The sequence below is a fragment of the Rhinoderma darwinii genome, chromosome 2 (genome assembly GCF_050947455.1).
Source record: "Rhinoderma darwinii isolate aRhiDar2 chromosome 2, aRhiDar2.hap1, whole genome shotgun sequence".
NCBI classification, from domain to species: Eukaryota; Metazoa; Chordata; class Amphibia; order Anura; family Rhinodermatidae; genus Rhinoderma; species Rhinoderma darwinii.
In genome coordinates this window covers 250,591,239-250,609,836 of record NC_134688.1, presented here as the reverse complement: position 1 = coordinate 250,609,836, position 18,598 = coordinate 250,591,239, and the positions used below count along the sequence as shown (strand labels likewise).

The 18,598-nt window shown below is 42.4% G+C and overlaps 1 protein-coding gene and 1 long non-coding RNA gene across 14 annotated transcripts in view; one reads left to right on the top strand and one right to left on the bottom strand.

The window, feature by feature from the left end:
• Positions 1–2,528, bottom strand: part of LOC142742887 (uncharacterized) — a 68,349-nt gene extending 65,821 nt beyond the window's left edge. For both annotated transcript variants that reach the window (XR_012881455.1, XR_012881454.1), the window contains exon 1: positions 2,230–2,528. This is a non-coding gene — a long non-coding RNA (uncharacterized LOC142742887). The remainder of the gene's footprint in view (positions 1–2,229) is intronic.
• The window catches only part of LOC142742883 (microtubule-actin cross-linking factor 1-like), a 236,195-nt gene that overhangs the window by 99,570 nt on the left and 118,027 nt on the right, over positions 1–18,598 (top strand). For all 12 annotated transcript variants that reach the window (XM_075853080.1, XM_075853090.1, XM_075853095.1 and 9 more), the window contains 4 exons: positions 3,030–3,091; positions 9,913–10,002; positions 10,769–10,846; positions 10,940–11,032. In XM_075853080.1, the coding sequence (XP_075709195.1) occupies positions 3,030–3,091; positions 9,913–10,002; positions 10,769–10,846; positions 10,940–11,032 (323 nt within the window). The remainder of the gene's footprint in view (positions 1–3,029; positions 3,092–9,912; positions 10,003–10,768; positions 10,847–10,939; positions 11,033–18,598) is intronic.

Genomic DNA, 18,598 nt, shown 5'->3' with positions numbered 1-18,598 from the left:
TGAGAAGTATCTGCTACTATTATGCCAATTTTTTTTTATTTATTTTTGTCTGGCCTTCACAGTAGCCCTAGATCTGGGGCTGGAGTGGAATCACTCACTGCCCATGTAGAAGAGGATCTGGCCAGTGGGACTAAACTACTGGGAATTTGTATGCACCTGCGCTGAGCACATTAGGCTAGGTTCACATCTGCGTCTAGATTCTGTTTGAAACTGATCCTTATTTCATTTCACGGATAACGTATAAAAACAGACAGAAACAAAAGCTTTTTTTAATTTTATTTTACGGATTCGTACGACGGAACGTCAAGCAATGGAAACTTCAGTTTGAAATCCGTTATGCTCCATTTTTTTACATCTGTTGCGGCACTGGAGGGGATTTCCCAAGCTCTAGCTGGTCATTAGAGCATGCTCTGCACAACTGTTTCTTCTGCACATCTGCAGAGGATTTTGACGGGTCCATCAAATGGACTGAATGATGTTAACAAACAGAAGACCCTGTGATTGTAAGGGTATGTGCATACGATAGCAGGCATTTACGTCTGAAAAGACAGACTGTTTTCAGGAGAAAACAGCTGACTTGTTTCAGACGTAAAAGCTCCTCGTATTATGCGAGGCGTCTTTGACGTTTGTAATCTTGAGCTGTGCTTCATTGACTTCAATGAAAAACGACTCAAATTACGTCCAAAGAAGTGTCCTGTACTTCTTTGCCGAGGCAGTTATTTTACGCGTCGTCGTTTGACAGCTGTCAAACGACGACGCGTAAATGACAGGTCGTCTGCACAGTACGTCGGCAAACCTATTCAAATGAATGGGCAGATGTTTGCCGACGTATTGTAGCCGTATTTTCAGGCGTAAAACGAGGCATAATACGCCTCGTTTACGTCTGAAAATAGGTCGTGTGAACCCAGCCTAACAGTCATCCATTGACTCCCATGTTAAAAAAAGAAAAAAAAAATATCTGGAAGGGTCCATTCCGTTTAGTTTTTATGCCTGCGCTATTGATGCTGCAAAAATCTTAAATCTGACGGAACAGAATTAAACTGAGCTTGAAAAACAGCCATTGAACTCAATGGTTTTAACAGAAGGCTTTTTTTTTTTTTTTTTTTCTTGCGTTCCTTTCCAGTTTTTCGGTACTTTTGACAGAGCAGAAAAGCAAAAATCACACCTCAGATGTGAACCCAGCCTTGGTGGACGTTCTGAGACCAAAAGGCACCTGGGGGCGCCACTACAAGAATGCAACAATAATACTTAGACACAGGAGCATTTTTTTTGTTTACTGATTCCAACAAAGCAATTGTCATGTGTTTTGTGATCTACAGAGTAACGTAATGTTTAATCATGGGACGACCTCTTGCTGTATGTTTGGTTTCCTACTGCCGTTCTGTAATCCCCTGCACCTGCAATATGTAATTCTATGACCTGAGATCATGGAAATCACTTGACATATATTGCCTACAGTACTGTTTCTGAATGCTTACTCCTATTTATCCTATAAACTAATGCTAGACAATGGTGTTTCATCAGCTTATTATTTTCTAAAACTATTTAAAAAAAAATAATAATAATTCTACGGCTGAAGTGATATACTGAACGACAGCCCTTATACTTGAGTTTGGTATGATCGTCTTACTCTTTTGATGTGGAACAAAAATGATACATGGTCTACTATGTCCTAAATGTTGTACATTGTGAACGTTTTCAAGAAAATAAAATCTGTAAGTGAGAAGAGGCATCTATGTGTACTGGGCTGACCGTGAGTACATTGCGGTGTTTGATACATTACCATGCCATAGTATCTAGTGTTTTATATGGTTCACGTTTGTGAAGCTAAACAAAGTGGACTACGTTTATGTGTGGTCGGTGGATAATGTAAGTGTTTCTAGGTGCTGGAAATAAGGGCGCTTAAGTCATTATTGTATAGGGTTTCTGTTTGCGAGAAAATGTTCTGATTTTTTTCTAACATCTACTATACAACTTTGTGATGACAGATGGATATGTGGCACCTACTGTGTCCTTGTGTGGAATTTCAGCTTTTGATAAGCTGGACAGAGGATGACGATATTGCTTTTTCCCTCCCTCCCCCGCACTTCTCTATGGAGAAGTGTCAGTGCTCATTCTTGTCTCCTTACATGACTGGGGGCTGTTTGAGTTTGAACTGATGCAGAGGTAAGGGAGGGCTAAGGTGGGCTTACATGGTATGTCCCAGCTGGGGAAGAGTCATGTGCATACCTGAAGATGATGTGGAGTTCAGGTGGCCGCAGGCTGGAACAGCTTTCTGACATGGAAAAGACACCTCACAGAGGGAGAACACCTATCTCCTGCTTGGCTACGATAGGCCTTTCTGCGCCCTAATTTCAGATCTCACGTGGGGGCTCCGGGCAGGATGTGGGAGGAGCTTTTCATCGAAGAGTTGCTACTACCGGATCCCTTGGTGACTGTCCCCCTTAATCAAAGCAAGGTGCCACAAAAGTCTGCCATGAGCTCAATTAGGGGGCCAAAACAATCCAGTTCCCACCTGGTGTGCCTGATGTGCTGCATGGGTCAGTATAACTTCCAAAGAATTGGGTGTATTCATTGTGCACTGAACGCTGCCTGTTTCACTTCCCCCTGCACCTCAGTATATTTAGCAATAATCCGTTTGCTGAGTTCACATCCTCAGGATGAAGTTGTGTCATATCGTGATCAAGCAGGGGCAGAGTACTGACATGTTGAACCTACGCCGTGTCTGTGTGATATTGTGCCATTCCTTCATTAAAAGTGTCTCGCTTGTCCTATGCTTTCTCCATACCCCCACCCGCTGCGGAATCTCTTATCTGTGTCCTAACTCCAAACACTGTCTTTGGATTATTGTGAATGCATGTTAATCCTGACAGAAAATGGGCTGCACTAGGAGGTTGCTGGATTAGGATAATCTCTTGCCTGTGGAGGGTGGGAAAGTGTCCCTCCAGGGTGAGAGGTCACGCGCACCTGTCATTTATTTAGGGTTCTTTTTAATATTGCCTTTTTGCTTATTTTTCTTTTTCTTGCAGATGAAAGAGACAGGGTGCAAAAGAAAACCTTTACCAAATGGATCAACAAACATCTCATCAAGGTAACCCAGATTCTCTTGTTTTCTGTTGTGTTTATTAAAGGGTAACTAAACTTTCAAAAAACTTCTGACTTGTCATAGTGACATGTCAGAAATTTTGATCGGTGGAGGTCTGAGACCCCCTCGATCACTAAAAAGAAGCAGCAGAAGAACTCAAGAGAGCGCTGAGCTTCGTTTTTGATTGGCTTTTCTCAGGAAGCCGAACAATACGTACAGGCTAATAGACCTTCTATTGAGCCCCAACAGCAATGTGTCGGCTTTCTGAGAAAAGCCAATCCGAAACTAAGCGGCTCAGCGCTCACCCAAGCACTTCTGCTTCCTTTAAGCGATCATGGGGGGTCTCCGTACTCGGACCCTCACCGATCAAAACTTCTGACATGTCAAAGTTTTTTTTTAAGTTTAGTTACTTTTTAAACTAGGTATACCCTGTGTAAATTCACACACTGTGAAATTGCTGCAGATTTTCTGTGTGGATTACGCACCGCAACTCCACAGCAGTTTATAGTGCACATGTAATGGTAAAAATCTGTGAGGAATCATGAGCGTGCTGCATATTTTCCCATCCGCAGCATGTCCGTACTGTTGCTGTTTTTAGCTTTGCAATGCATAGGGTGAAATCCGAAACCAAAGGCTGCATGCAACACTTGCGGATTTTGTTGCAGATTTGCTTTGAAAACCATGGCGGAAAGAGTCTGCAGCTTGTAAACGAATGGATTTAATGCGTGAATTTTCCATAGGAAATCCATGGTGGGAAATCGGCATCAAATTGTGCGAATTGTCCGCTACAGGTTTCTAAGTCATTCATTTAAAATTCATTGGTAATCTGCAGCAAAATTCGCAACACTAGGATTTTATTGCGGATTTTAACTTTCCCATTGAAGTCGATGGGGAAAATCTGTGATCATCCGCGACAGAAATTGACTTGCTGTAGATTTAGGCTGCATTCACACGAGCGTATCAGATTCACGTGCGTGAATCTGGTCCGTGTGTGTTGCCTTATGCATCAGTGTGCTTTGCGAGTGGCATGCGTTATTCACACACTCGCAAAGCACATCTGTTTTTTAATTTTTTTATTATTTTCAATTGAATTGATGCACAAATCGCGCACTGCACACGGATGTACATCCGTCTGCGGTGCGTGTTTTTCACGCACCCATTGGCTTCAATGGGCGTGTAGGTGCGTGAAAATAGGATAGGACATGCAGTGAGTTTCACGCAACGGACTCTTGCTGCGTGAAAACTCCTGCATGTGTGAACGGCCCCATTGAAATCCATGGGTCCATGTGCTGCGCGGGATTTCCATGCGCAGCACACGGACGTTATTCATGTTCGTCTGAATGAGACCTTAGGGCACATACGTAGCAGATTTGTTGCAGATTTTCCACATTGCATTTGCAGCAAACTCCGCACCTCTATTGTGCAGATTTTTATGTGCATTTTACCCCTTCTACATTGAAAAGAGTGAAAACCGCAGTGAACAGAACAGAATGAGCATGGTACAGATTTGAAAATCCACAGCATGCTCTGATTTCCGTCACCATGCGGAAATTGTTCAGCAGCATGTGACTAAGATTTTTTTAAATCTCATCCACTTGCCTTCAACAGACTCTGGCTGCAGATTTTCACAATTCTGGATGGAAAATCTGTAGCAAATTCGCTACGGGGGCAGTGGCCTTAAAAAATCTATACTGCAGATCAAATGCTGTTCCGTGGAAAATCTCTGCAGCATGTGGATAAGATTCACACGGACCCTGTCGTGTGAATAGAGCCTTTAGTTTTTTGTTAGCCAAATATTGTGCGTATAATGTGTTTATTCTACTTCTCTACACCATCTTTATGTTTCCTTTTTTTTTTTCTCTCCTTATCCATTTTTATCATGGTTTTTCTTTACCTCTGAATTATTTAATTCCAAATGGGTAAGGATATTCAGCATAAAAGGCAATACAGAACTTTGTTACTATAGGTAACCACAAAATTGGGGCTTTAACATTAGTTTAATACATTCTCTACTTAAAGAGGCTTTGTCACCAGATTATAAATTCCCTATATTGTACATGATGTGATCGGCGCTGTAATGCAGATTACATCAGTGTTTTTTTTTATTTAGAAAAACGATCAATTTTGACGGAGTTATGACCTATATTAGTTTTATGCTAATGAGTTTCTCATTGGATAACTGCACGTGTTTTACTTTTGACCAAGTGGGCGTTGTGGAGAGAAGTGTATGACGCTGACCAATCAGCGTCATACACTTCTCTCCATTCATTTACACTGCAGATAGTGATATAGCTATATCGCTATGTGCAGTCACATAAACACACTATAACATTACTGCAGTGTCCTGACAATGAATACACATTACCTCGAGCCAGGACGTGATGTGTATTCAGAATCCTGACCACTTCTCTGTGATTTACAGCATAGCAGGCGTAGTCTCGCGAGATTACGCTGTAAACTGTCATTTACAGCGAGATCTCGCTGTGCTGTGCTGTAGTCTCACACAGACGCTACAGAAGTGGTCAGGATTCTGAATAGACATCACGTCCTGGCTGGAGGTAATGTATATTCATTATCAGGACACTCAGTAACGTTAGTGTTTGTGTATGTGGCTGCACATAGCAATATAGCTATATCGCTATCTGCAGTGTAAATGAATGGAGAGAAGTGTATGACGCTGATTGGTCACTGATTGGTCAGCGTCATACACTCCTGTACAACGCCCACTTGGTCAAAAAGTAAAACATGCCCAGTTGTCCATTGAGAAGCTCATTAGCATAAATCTAATATAGGTCATAACTCATTAAAAAATGATAGTTTTTCTAAATAAAAAAACGCTGCTGTAATCTACATTACAGCGCCGATCACATCATGTACAAGATAGGGAATTTCTAATCTGGTGACAAAGCCTCTTTAAGGAGGAAACCTCCACTTCAGCACCAAATGAACATTGATCTGAAAGCAATATGCTCATAATAGTTTTTTTGTAACAACATTGATATTGCAAACTAGGAAAAAAAGATTTTCTCATTCTCAGAAGCCGCAAAAATGCATAGCACAAGGCACGGCAGGTCAGGCATACTCTGTGAACTGACGTTTTCCCGGTTTCACTTTTTTCCACTCATCTGCTCCTTCAGTCTTTTAATAGAAAACACTTTCAGTGGATAAAAATCTTACCTGGTCATGTGATGATCACACAAATGCTCGGCTTGTTACAAGAAGATCTGATGACTGAATGTGGTGACAAACTGTAAACCTGTGTGATCCTTTCATGACCAGGACAGGTTTATATCCTCTGGAAGCAAATAAAGAAGGTTCATATTAAATGACTACAAGCAGAGATCTTTAGAATTCTGAGGAATTGATACAGAAAGTATATTAGAAAATTGTATTACTTTTTATCAAAGTGGAACATTAATTAGCTCGCCAAAATTATTTGATAGTTATACACCTATAAACAACTGCACGTTAAGAGGTCATGCACCGGAATAAGCCAAAATGGTTAAATGGACAATACCTTTTAAAGCAACGTATGCTAATCTGATAGTATACCTGATCTACTTCAACCAAGTAATTTACTTAGTGTAAATTTTATTTATTTTTTTAATCCAAGCAAATTCTGTGTGAAGTTACTGCCTCTAGGTGTCTCCCTTCGTGGAATCTGCTGTCCACCCCCTGTTAAGCAAAAGTCTATCCCTGGTTACAGAGCAGAATTGACAGGCTGCAGATGCTGGGGGGTGTCACTTCACTACCTGTCTATACAAGTCTATGGAGAGGGGAGGAGGGAGCAGAGAGAGAGAGAGAGAGAGAGTGAGTCAGCAACAGACACGCTGCATACAAGTCTTTGGATAGGTAAGAGGGAGCAGGGTGAGCTACACAGCTCATTATTGCTGTCTAATCTTTTCCATGTTGCTGCAGCTTCTATATATATATATATATATATATATATATATATATATATATATATATATATATATATAATGTGGTAGGTAGAGATAGGAGAGCAGGATTCTCCTCTGTGTGCAGTGTATAGAAGACATGATAGCTGTTAGGCTCCGCCCACTAGCTTAGAGAAAGAGCCTGCAAAGGGGAAAACTACTAAATAGTGTCATATAATGGCCAGAAATAGGGTTATTTATGCACATTTGACAGCTTATTCTAGTCACCTGAAAAAGTCTGCTTTAAACTCCAGTGGAGCAGAGACTGTTTGACTTGCGGTGTCTCGTGTTCTGTTGTCATATGCACCTTTTGTGTAAATACTACGAGAGTATAATCACATGTTTTTTTTTATGTAGCTTGGAATATTGATTTTGTAGGAATACAGTATCGGATCATTGAAAATATTGAACCAATGTTAAAGCCACAAGCATTTTAGTTGCTAAAAAGTTACATGTATAGATAAGTAGTAAGATTTTTTTTTAAATCGGGTAACTTTTTATTAAATCAAACAAGTTTTACATTTTCCACAATACATTTGTATTCCATCCCCTACAAGCACGAACAATGCCTGCACTGAGAGAAACAATTACATGAAACATATCAACATTCCCCACCCCGGTGGAGATGAGAAGTAACTTCCTGCTCTCCGTAGTTCAACATCGCATATTTTAGCAGCTCCCATCTAGACCCACACCTTACAGCACACCTTCCAGCAGCACTTTACCTATAGCACGCTTAAATAAGTACAACCGCAGCATGCTAGCCTAGAATCTAAACAGGATTTCTAAATATACCCCTATCTCTTGTGAGTGCAGCAGTGGCCAAACCCGAGTCATCCAACCAAGTAGCCCACATCTCCTCATATTTTTTGGAAGCACCCCTTTTTAGATAGATGGGCTTCTCCATAGACACAAGCCAGTTCACTTTGGCAATATATTCTGATCTAGTGGAAGGTAACTCCTGCAACCATCGCTGAGCAATCAACTTCCTTGCCATATAAAGCAAATGAGCTACTACAGTTTTCAACACCTCCGACCCCCTTAAATCATCCACATATCCTAGGATACATATATATGGTGTCAATATAATATCAGCAGAATACATCCCATTAATTACACCTACAACCTCTCTCCAAAAAGTGTCAAGAGTTGGACCCGACCACATCATGTGTATGAGATCAGCATTGTGAATTTTACATCTATTACACGGGACTATCTCTCAAGCCAATATCAAAGTAGTAAGATTTTTAAAGGCTTATAGACATGGGATACTTGCATGAAAGGACCCTGTATCCACTTAGAGAAATGATGGAGGTTGGTTGGGTAAAGCCTTCATTTTAAAATTATCTGAACATTGGTTCTATTATGTAAGGACGTTCACGACGAGAAGCGTCATTGCTGTTTTTCTCCTATTTGTAACATTTACCTCATTTACTTTTGTCTGGTCTAGTGCTGAATGTGCTTTATCTTAAAGAGGCTCTGTCACCACATTATAAGTGCCCTATATTGTACATTATGTGATCGGCGCTGTAATGTAGATTACAGCAGTGTTTTTTATTTAGAAAAACGATCATTTTTGCCGGAGTTATGACCTATCTTAGCTTTATCAAAGGGGAGAGAAAAGACATGGACCGCACATCCACTGTATACTATGATCAATGCGGCTAGGCAAAATATTTAAATATGAACGAGAGGTTCTTTGTAACATTTTGATCAAATTGTATGCAAGCCCACTTGCCACTTCACGGCGACCTCTTAAAGTGGGTCCCTACTCTAGCGGTTGCAGCACCGCATGGCGGCTACCACCACCGCAGCACCGCTCCTGCAGAGGGAGCAACCCAGGGGCCCAAAAGCACCCTTGCCTTCAGACCGTGCCAAGCCTCCTTGGCTCTGGGCCACGTCCCCCCACAAGTGCAGCACTACAGCAACAGACACCACCACACAGCACCACAACATGTGAACAGATGTAATGAGCTCACCTTGCCATGCGCCCCCAGTGGCCCCATGGGTGCTTTTGGACCGCTGGGTTGCTCCCTCTGCAGGAGCGGTGCTGCGGTGGTGGTAGCCGCCGTGCGGTGCTGCAACCGCTAGAGTAGGGATCCACTTTAAAGAGGTCGCCGTGAAGTGGCAAGTGGGCTTATACAGTTTGATCAAAATGTTTACAAAGAACCTCATGTTCATGTTTCTAAATTATGCCTAGCGGCTCAGATCAACGTATATACTGTGGATTGTGCGGTCCATGTCTAGTTTCTCACAATGCTGATATCTTAGCTTTATGCTAATGAGTTCTCAATGGACAACTGGGCGTGTTTTACTTTATGGCCAAGTGAGCGTTGTGGAGAGAAGTGTATGAGGCTGACCAATCGGCGTCATACACTTCTCCCCATTCATTTACACTGCAGATAGCGATCTAGCTATATCGCTATGTGCAGCCACATACACTAACATTACTGCAGTGTCCTGACAATGAATATACATTACCTCCAGCCAGGACGTGATGTGTATTCAGAATCCTGACCACTTCTCTGCACTTCTCTGTGATTTACAGCATAGCAGGCGTAGTCTCTGTCATTTACAGCGAGATCTCGCTGTGCTGTGCTGTATAAATGAATGGAGAGAAGTGTATAACGCTGATTGGTCAGCGTCATACACTTCTCTCCACAATGTCTACTTGGCCAAAAAGTAAAACACGCCCAGTTGTCCATTGAGAATCTCATTAGCGTAAAGCTAATATAGGTCATAACTCCGTCAAAAATGATAGTTTTCCTAAATAAAAAAACACTGCTGTAATCTATATTACAGCGCCGATCACATTATGTACAAGATAGGACACTTATAATGTGGTGACAGAGCCTCTAACTTTTGTTTCATTGTTTTTCTGTTAAACAGGTTCGCAAGCACATAAATGACCTTTATGAGGACCTGCGGGATGGACACAATCTTGTCTCCCTTCTGGAAGTTCTGTCTGGTGTCAGACTTGTAAGTATCTGTTATTTACTGCCTCTGTATGCACTCTAGCATCAAATGCTCCCTTTTCCTTACAATGTCATTGCCGTGTCCATCAGAACAAGGACCCTGAGGCTCCACGGAGCCTGCGACGTATTCCATCCCGCCGCCTGTTGATGAGGGAGGAGTCTGACGACAACCCTGATGATGCTGTATGTCACTAGCGCAGTCACTGTCAGATAACCCAGTGTGAGGATGATATCCAGCACTGGGTGATCTGTCCACAAGCACTACACATGATGGGAGGTGGACGTGTGCAGTGTGGTTTTCTTTTAGCATGAGCATGAGGGAAATATAATAGAATGCCAGTTGTTTTCTCACAGTGCTTCCTTCGCTCAGTCACTACACATGGTTAAATGCAATGGCTTCCATCCTTGTACCGGAGGAGGAGTAGACAAGGGGTGTGGTTTCCCATAACTCACCATTTTTCTACTTTCAATCATAATCTACTACTGAACATCTCCCTTCTAGCGCCTGTCATTTCTAACCCATCAGAGAATACCTTACATCATCTTATAGTTTTCCATTCCAGCTACATTCTGTCTCTTGTTTCTATTTGCTCTCTGATCCATTTCTTAGTTTGTCCTTCTATTTAGCTCCAGTTTTTCACTTTTCTTATTAATACAAAAACTAACTTTTTCCTCTAACAGCTCCTACTATATTTCTCTGGTATTTATGAATGCACAGCTTCCACCTACTGATCTGCAGTTTTCATTGAAACCTTTCCTTTGCCTTGCAGCCCAGGGAGAAGGGGCGAATGCGTTTCCACCGACTGCAAAATGTGCAGATTGCTCTGGACTATCTCAAACAACGTCAGGTAAATGACGGAATAAATTGCTCACCTCAATTTTGTCTTACTTAGGTTAGGTGAATGAATGCTACATAATTAAAGTTTGTGATTTATGTTTAGGTGAAATTGGTTAATATCCGGAATGATGACATCACTGATGGTAACCCAAAACTGACCCTTGGATTGATATGGACAATAATCCTGCATTTTCAGGTAAGATTAAGTCTTACGTTTAAGGGGTATTCAAGTGATAGACATATTCGTAAGGTAAGCCATAAATGTCTGGGAGGTGGGCTGGTACTCCACTAAGGAGAAAAGCGAAGAGAACCCGCTGCACATGTGCTTGCTACTTTCTGTTATTATCTATGGGGAGTTACAGAAACCGCCACTAACTTGTAATTGGCCCCCAACTGTCAGACATTTATGGCACATCCTGTAGATATGCCATAAATGTCTATAGTTGCAATAGCTTTTTAAGCTTTGTTGTTGTCATGCTTCATAAAGGTTTTAGAATTTATGGAAGAGAAGGAGATTGCTTTTGTTGGGAATCCTTTCCTATAGTCACAGGGCAATGCTCTTTATGTATGGAAGATGTGCAAGTCACAGTTGAATTTGGCAAAGTATCGAATAACTATCATGTTTGATCATGCAAAAAAAATTGTTTACTCTCCTCTTATGTGTATGGAGACAATCCCACTGTCCCCAGTTGGGAGATGACAGGTTTGATTTTGAGAGAGCACAAGTACCAGCTTTAGATTAGGTTAGATGATGATCTGTGCAGAATTTTTTGTTGATCTTCCTACGATGTACTGCTGAAAAAATATGAGGGCACAAGAAATACTATCATGCAGCTCCCAGTCTAGTGTTAAGTATTTGCCAGGTATTCCTCAACTGGTGAGCAACTATTTGGGGAATATAGTACATGCTACAACAGATTTTCACGTTAGAGATTTTGGAAAAAATGTACTGGCAAAACGTCAAGGATTTACTGTTATTTACTTGCATATTTAAAACATCAACTACACTAAATTGAGGGGTTCCAGGTGCATAAAGATACGCACATGTGACGGATGCCTCGAATAGGCATCCTTTTTACGCATACGTTGCCCATAAACTATATTTGGTATCTGTCATGATGTATACGTCATGAAAGGCTATTGAAAAGGCCATGCTGTATACTTTAAATGTATACCTGTGACGTATACCATACAGTGGAGTACATCACTCATAGACCCTATGTTAAATAAACCTGTATACCGTGCAGGATCACAAAGGATGGAAAAGCGTAGGCTACAAAAAAATGTATACTGTCATATGCCAGCCCGACGGAGGCGAAAAGTGCACTCTTTTGGCCTCCATCGGGCTAATGGGGCACTATTAACACATTTAGCATGTATTTCTGAAGCTTTTCTGACATATACGCTGAACGTAGAGCCAAAATGTAGTGTGCACATAGCCTTACTCATACTTCTAGAAGATTTACTAATTTGCATATCACAAAAAGATAACTCGTTAATGTCATTGGGAGACATGGCACCATTGGTATGTGGCCCTGCCACAAGAAGGCTTACACAAGGTATAAAATAAAACTTTGGTTCCTCCTGCGCAGGCTATACTCCTCCCACAGGTACAAGGCTGTGAATCGGTTGTAGTCTAGCTTCCGTAGGAGGCAGACACTACCTGCTTAGAAAGTCTGCTGCATTTTTTATTTCTTTACAGGTTGTGACGGAAACAGGGGTCAGACTCCTGTTCTCCCTTTCAGCTTTTCCATATCCGGGTTGCAAGTTAACCAGGCAAACTACTGTGCTGTATTTTCAGTTTCCCTTTCCTTTTCCATTAATTCTGGTAGCATGGAGTTCAGTCTGAGAGGTTTAATGAAGGGGTGACCATGCGTGAACCTTAAAGAGGCTCTGTCACCAGATTATAAATGTCCTATCTCCTACATAATCTGTAATTAGTTTCTTAATAGACAACTGGGCGTGTTTTTACTTTTTACCAACTCCTCATTGTTCCAGCCAGCTGTGCAGTGAAAGAAGCTGGGCTGGAACAATGGGAAGTATATGACGCTGATTGGTCAGCGTCATACACTTCTCTTTACAACGCCCAGTTGGTAAAAAGTAAAAAGGCGCCCAGTTGGTCACTAAGAAACTAATTAGCATAAATCTAAAATTGCTCATAACTTGCTCAAAAATGATCGTTTTTCAAAATACAAACCACTGCTGTTATCTACATTACAGCGCTGATCAGATTATGTAGGAGATAGGGCACTTATAATCTGGTGACAGAGCCGCTTTAAGACGACATATTCTTCTCTTAACCTCTCTTTCCTCTTTCTCCCTTCTGTCTTCTTTGGTGGGCTGGCAACGGTCAATACTGGATTTTCCTCCCTAATCCCTCACTCTCTTCTCTCTTCTCTCTTTCTCCGGCAGTGTTTTACCTTGTTCCCTTGTTACCTTTGCTGGGGCCAATAGCTGTCTTGTTTTTTCTGGGAAGACTTCAGCAGACTTGCCTTTAATCCCCTGGTCTTCTCTTCCCTGCTATCATCCAAGCTTTCCATTCCATGGCCTTGGGATGTGAGGGACGGGACTTCAGGGCGGTTGGGGTTAGCAGTATATTAAATTTAGGCCACAGTGATGTTTGGCCCCCCTTTTTTCCTCAGCAGGCAGAAGTGGAGGGGCTCTCTTCTCTGCTGGCTAGAAGAGTGACGGGTTTTCCACACCCTATCCTGCTTCAGCGTGGGCTTTTATTTCCTTTGATATGCAAAGCATCTACTCTTCCCACCGCTCTGCTGCGATTCTTACCAGGCTTTTCTCACTCTCAGGCCCCATGCACACGACCGTAAAAAACCTCAGTTTTTGCGGACCGCAACCGCGGTCCGCAAAAACAGTGCCATTCACTTTCATTGAACACTGACACCTTTCCGTAGCACTACAGAAGGGTGTCCGTGCCGTGGAAATGTTCCGGGAATTATGGAACATGTCCGTTCTATTGCATTTTGCGGGCCCATGCTCCCATACTTTGTTTGGGAGCACGGCCCGAAAATGTGGCTGTCAGTCGGCGGCCGGCCATGCCTGCAATCGCGGGCCGTGATTACGGGCACGGTCGTGTGCATGGGGCCTAAGGCTTCATGCACACGACCGTGACCGTAATTATGACCTGTAATCACGGGCACGGCCAGCCGCGGACAGCCGGCCGTTTTTGCTACCATTATAAAGTATACGAGCACAGTCCCTAAAATAAAAAAATAGGACATATTTTTTTCGGCAGGTTCCTACGGCACGGACACCCTCCCGTAGACACACGGGAAGGTGTCCGTCGGTCATAGAAATGAATAGGCCCGTACATGGGGCCTTACTCTGGGGTGCAGCAGAGCAGCCATTCCTCAGTGTACAGGACTGCATATTTGGCTATACCACACCACTGATAGCCCTGTGTGGTTGACCCCCGCCCCCCCCCCCCCACACTTTTTTCCTTTTTATTCCTTTTTTTTATTTTATTCCATTCCTTTTCTTTTTTTTTTTTTTTTCTTGGGGCACCGCAATAGGAGTAGTCACTATCAGGGGTTTCTATTTTACCTTCCAGCACTCCTTTCCATTTTTCCTTCTTCCTTCTTTCTCAACGCGTATTATTCTAGACAGCCACAGCCCTCAGCGATTGCTGCGCACTATACCTGTGCGAGATGCACGACCGAATTTCAATGTGGCCAGCCTGGTTCCTTATGGTTGCTGTGTCTTGCTCCCTTACAGTTTCAGGATATCCCTGACGCTGTAGCCAGGATGCGACACCACCAAAATGGGTCAGGTCCTTATCCAAAGCCTTAGGAAACCTATCCAGGATCTCGGAGTTCATGGTTGCTGCCCAGGAGCGTTTACCGCCTCAACAGGTTTCCTAACCTCGGCATTTCAATGAGTCAGGAGCTCACAAAACAAGTCCCCTTCCTCCTCAGGGTATTCTGAGATGATTCCAGTAAGAACAGTTGGTGACCAGGGTTCTGCTTTCTAGGACCAGTCTGCATCTTCTGAGAAAGGTTAGTACATAGGTTCTGAAACACAGAATGATTTGAAAATGGTGTCTACCAGGCAAGATCTAATTTGAGATCTCCATGTTAAAAAAGAGGATTCTTCCCCTGTTCAGGATAAAGTGTCTTTCCGCCATCATAGACGTTCGCCCAAAGTTTTTCCCAATTATAAAGAATTTGAAGATGTCATTTTTAAGAAATGGAAGCACCCTAACAGGCGACCATCTAAAACAAAACAAGAAGACTTGCTTTTTCCTTTTTCAGAGGATCTGGTAGCAAAGTGGTCAATCTCCCCAACGGTGGACCTGTCTGTCTCCTGGCTTTTTAGAAGTACCATGGTTCATGGGTCGGATGCTTTGTACTTCTGCAATGCTCTGGATAAGAAACTGGACTCGCTCTCGAAGTCAGCCTTCAGGGCACCAGGTTCTACTCTGCGTCCGGCATTTGCTTCCTCTTGGGTCAGCAAGACTAAACCTATCTAGCTCAAGTTGGCGGCAGCAGACACATTTACTGGTCTTCTTTTCTCTAGAGGTAGACTTTTTAAAACAAATGAAATCATCTCTGAAACAACTTGAAGGAAGTGTTATGCTTTACCACAGAATCGTCCTTGACGCCAGCCCTCTTTTAGAAAAACCCAAGGTTTCATGACTTCACATCTCAGAAAGCGGAGAAGAAACCCCGCTGTCCTTCAGGTTCCTGGAGACTATCTTTTAAACCAAATCCCTGTTGGCAGCCTCATTCGCAAACTACAAAACCTGCCTTTGCCAAGCCAACTTTAGCATTAAGGTCTGTCCCCACTCATGTCTTCCCCTCGAGTGGGGGACCGCTTCTCCCCCTTCAGGAGGTTTGGTTTGTTCACGTAGACGACTCCTGGGTTTGCTAGAGGGACAGAAGTATTGGATCCAGCGTAGCTGTAACTAAAAAGGAACTCGTTCCAAGTTTAATGAAAAAAATATTCAATTAAAAGAGGTCAGTCTGAATGATGTCCTCTGGTGCTGGGACATCTTCATATTTTTATTTTCATTTTTCCTTAAAACTTATATCTGTTACATTTACAAAAACATATGTTTCCTCCTGGGTCCCTCTCAATTTGTCTCAAGAGGGCCTCATATATATACACCACTGAAAAAGACATTACTAATTTGGTCCAATTAAATGTTCTCCACTTTTCCGGTATTCCGGTTTTTTAATTGTTCACTCCCATTTTTCATAATAATCATTAAAATTTATTTATTTTCTCAGCCTTTCGCTTGATCCGATGGTTAGAAATCTAATCTCTACCCATATTCAAGTTTTTAGCCCACTCAACCCCCCTCCCCATTTTTCCTATACCGTATACCGATTCAAACGGTTCTCTTATCTCATTTGGTTCATACACCAAAAATTTTTAAACTGACTAACCATTATAAACATATATTTTGCCCAGAAATGGTAGAAGATCGAGACAATCACAAAAAAGCATGGGGAAAACATAATTTACCTACCAAGACAAAAACCATTGCTAACATTAACTGAGACTATATAACGTTTTCAGACAATTACCAGCAATGGTACTAAAGTTACTGCTTTTAGTTATTCCTCTACATATATATACATATATTTTTTCCCTCTACCTTTCTCTCTCCTTCTTCCTTTTTCTTCTATTCTTTATGGAAAAGGGCATCATAAATACATTTGAAACAGGGTCTATATATTTGTTTTATACTCCTATAAACATATAGCGCCTTTAAAGCTATCAAAGAGGATAGGCACTCCCCTATATTTACTATCGGTAACTGCACATAAGAAAATAATAACAATATACTTACAAATAGGGTCCATTGTAGAAAGAAGTTTGAGCTTTGGCGTCCGCGAGTGGTGCCGCTTCCGGTTTGCGTTCCAACAGGTCCATATGACCCTGAAACGCAAATTAACAACATACAAATTTCACCGGAAGTTGACTTCAGTCTCCAAGGAAACAAAAATTACAAATAGTTATGCCACTACCAAGCGCTTATAGCTCCACAAATAAACATAAAAACGATTAAATAACTCATAGGTTCATATTACCTACTTATTTCTGATCCTCTAATAAAAGTCACAATAATTATTCTTAAGACAAATTAGAGCGAGACGAGCACCGAGGCTTAGCGCTTCCGGCTCCCGTTCAGGGAAAGTGCCCACACCTGAAACCAATTAAGATCTGCTATATATATAGATACCAACACTTGGCAGTCAGTTCATCCTAGCCATGATTAAGAACGCAGTCAGCGTTTGAAACGCGTAGGCTTTCGTTATTTTCCTACTTCCCTCCCAGCACCAGAGGACATCATTCAGACTGACCTCTTTTAATTGAATATTTTTTTCATTAAACTTGGAACGAGTTCCTTTTTAGTTACAGCTACGCTGGATCCAATACTTCTTTCTCTTGAAACTCATACAACGTGTGCCGACGCGAGGATCCGTGCGGAGTCCATAGTACATCAATTTGTACCCACAAGGTGAGCTGGAGGTTCTCCTCTTTTGCTTTTCTTTGCTAGAGGGAATTAGTGTCCCTCCTGCCATGATGCTCTTTCCCACAACGCCACCTCACTCCCCCCACACGTGGTCGATTTTTATTTTTTTCCAAGCTAGTCACTCTTTCCTCCTTCAAGGCGTTGCCGTTCCGGAAGTTTAGAACGTGCTTCCCTGGACAAATGGATTCTACTACCTCTCCGGGTTTGCACGGAACTGCGCCAGTGGGAATAGTCTCCTGCGATTCCTTAAGGATGGTGCTTGCTCCTCAATTGGCTGGTCATCTCTATGGACACCAGCTTTATAGGCTGGAGGGCGATGTTAGGTCTTCACACAGCTCAGGGTCTATGGAAAAAGGAGTCCTCTTCCTTGCAGATTAATCTCCTGTGGAGGAGTGCCATTTTTCAAGCTCTATCTCATTGGACCTTCTTTCTTCAGAGCCATTTAGTCTTTTCTGACAATTCAATGGCGGTTGATCTTCTGACTTTCCGTGGAGGCACTTAAAGCCATGCTGCAATGCGAGAGTCCTCATAGATTCTGTGTTGGTCTGAGGTTCACATGCCAGCCATGTCCGCTGCTCACATATCAGGAGTGGCCAATGGGGCCTCTAAGTCTAAAGAGGTTCAACACCAGGTTCCTACACCATCCATATATGCCAAAATTGAAGGTCACTGTTTTCGTAGACAGAGTTCAAGTCAAACTCGCACTTACGGTGGCAATCTCTTCACTCCAAAGTATGGGTTCAAATTTCTCTACCACTTTCCCCTCTCCCACTTTTGTCACAGATCCTCAAGCAAGTTAAGGCCAAAGTTCTTTTGGCAATTATTATTGACCCAGACTTGCAAGGCCTGGTATGCCAATCTCATCAACCTTTTTTGTTGTGTTTCCTTTTGCCATTACTTCCTTTTGCCATTACTTCCTTTTGCCATTACTTCCTTTCGCCATTACTTCCTTTCGGATAGTTTTAGAGTTGGTATGGTTAGTGCTGGGTGCGTTTATTTTGTGGCTACTAAACCCTTCTTCTGTCGCTTGGACTCCCTATTTGTGATCACCAAAACACCACACACAGGTCTTCATGCCTCCAAGGCTACCATTGCTCACTTTATTTGGTCTGCGATGACGGAATTACATCAGTTCCATGGCAAGGTACCGTCTTTTAGGCTGACTGCCCACTTCACGTGGACTGTTGGTGCTTCCTGGGCTCAGGTCTGCAAGGCTGCCATCTGGGCTTTGGTACATACTTTCACCAAGCTTTACTAGGTCAACAG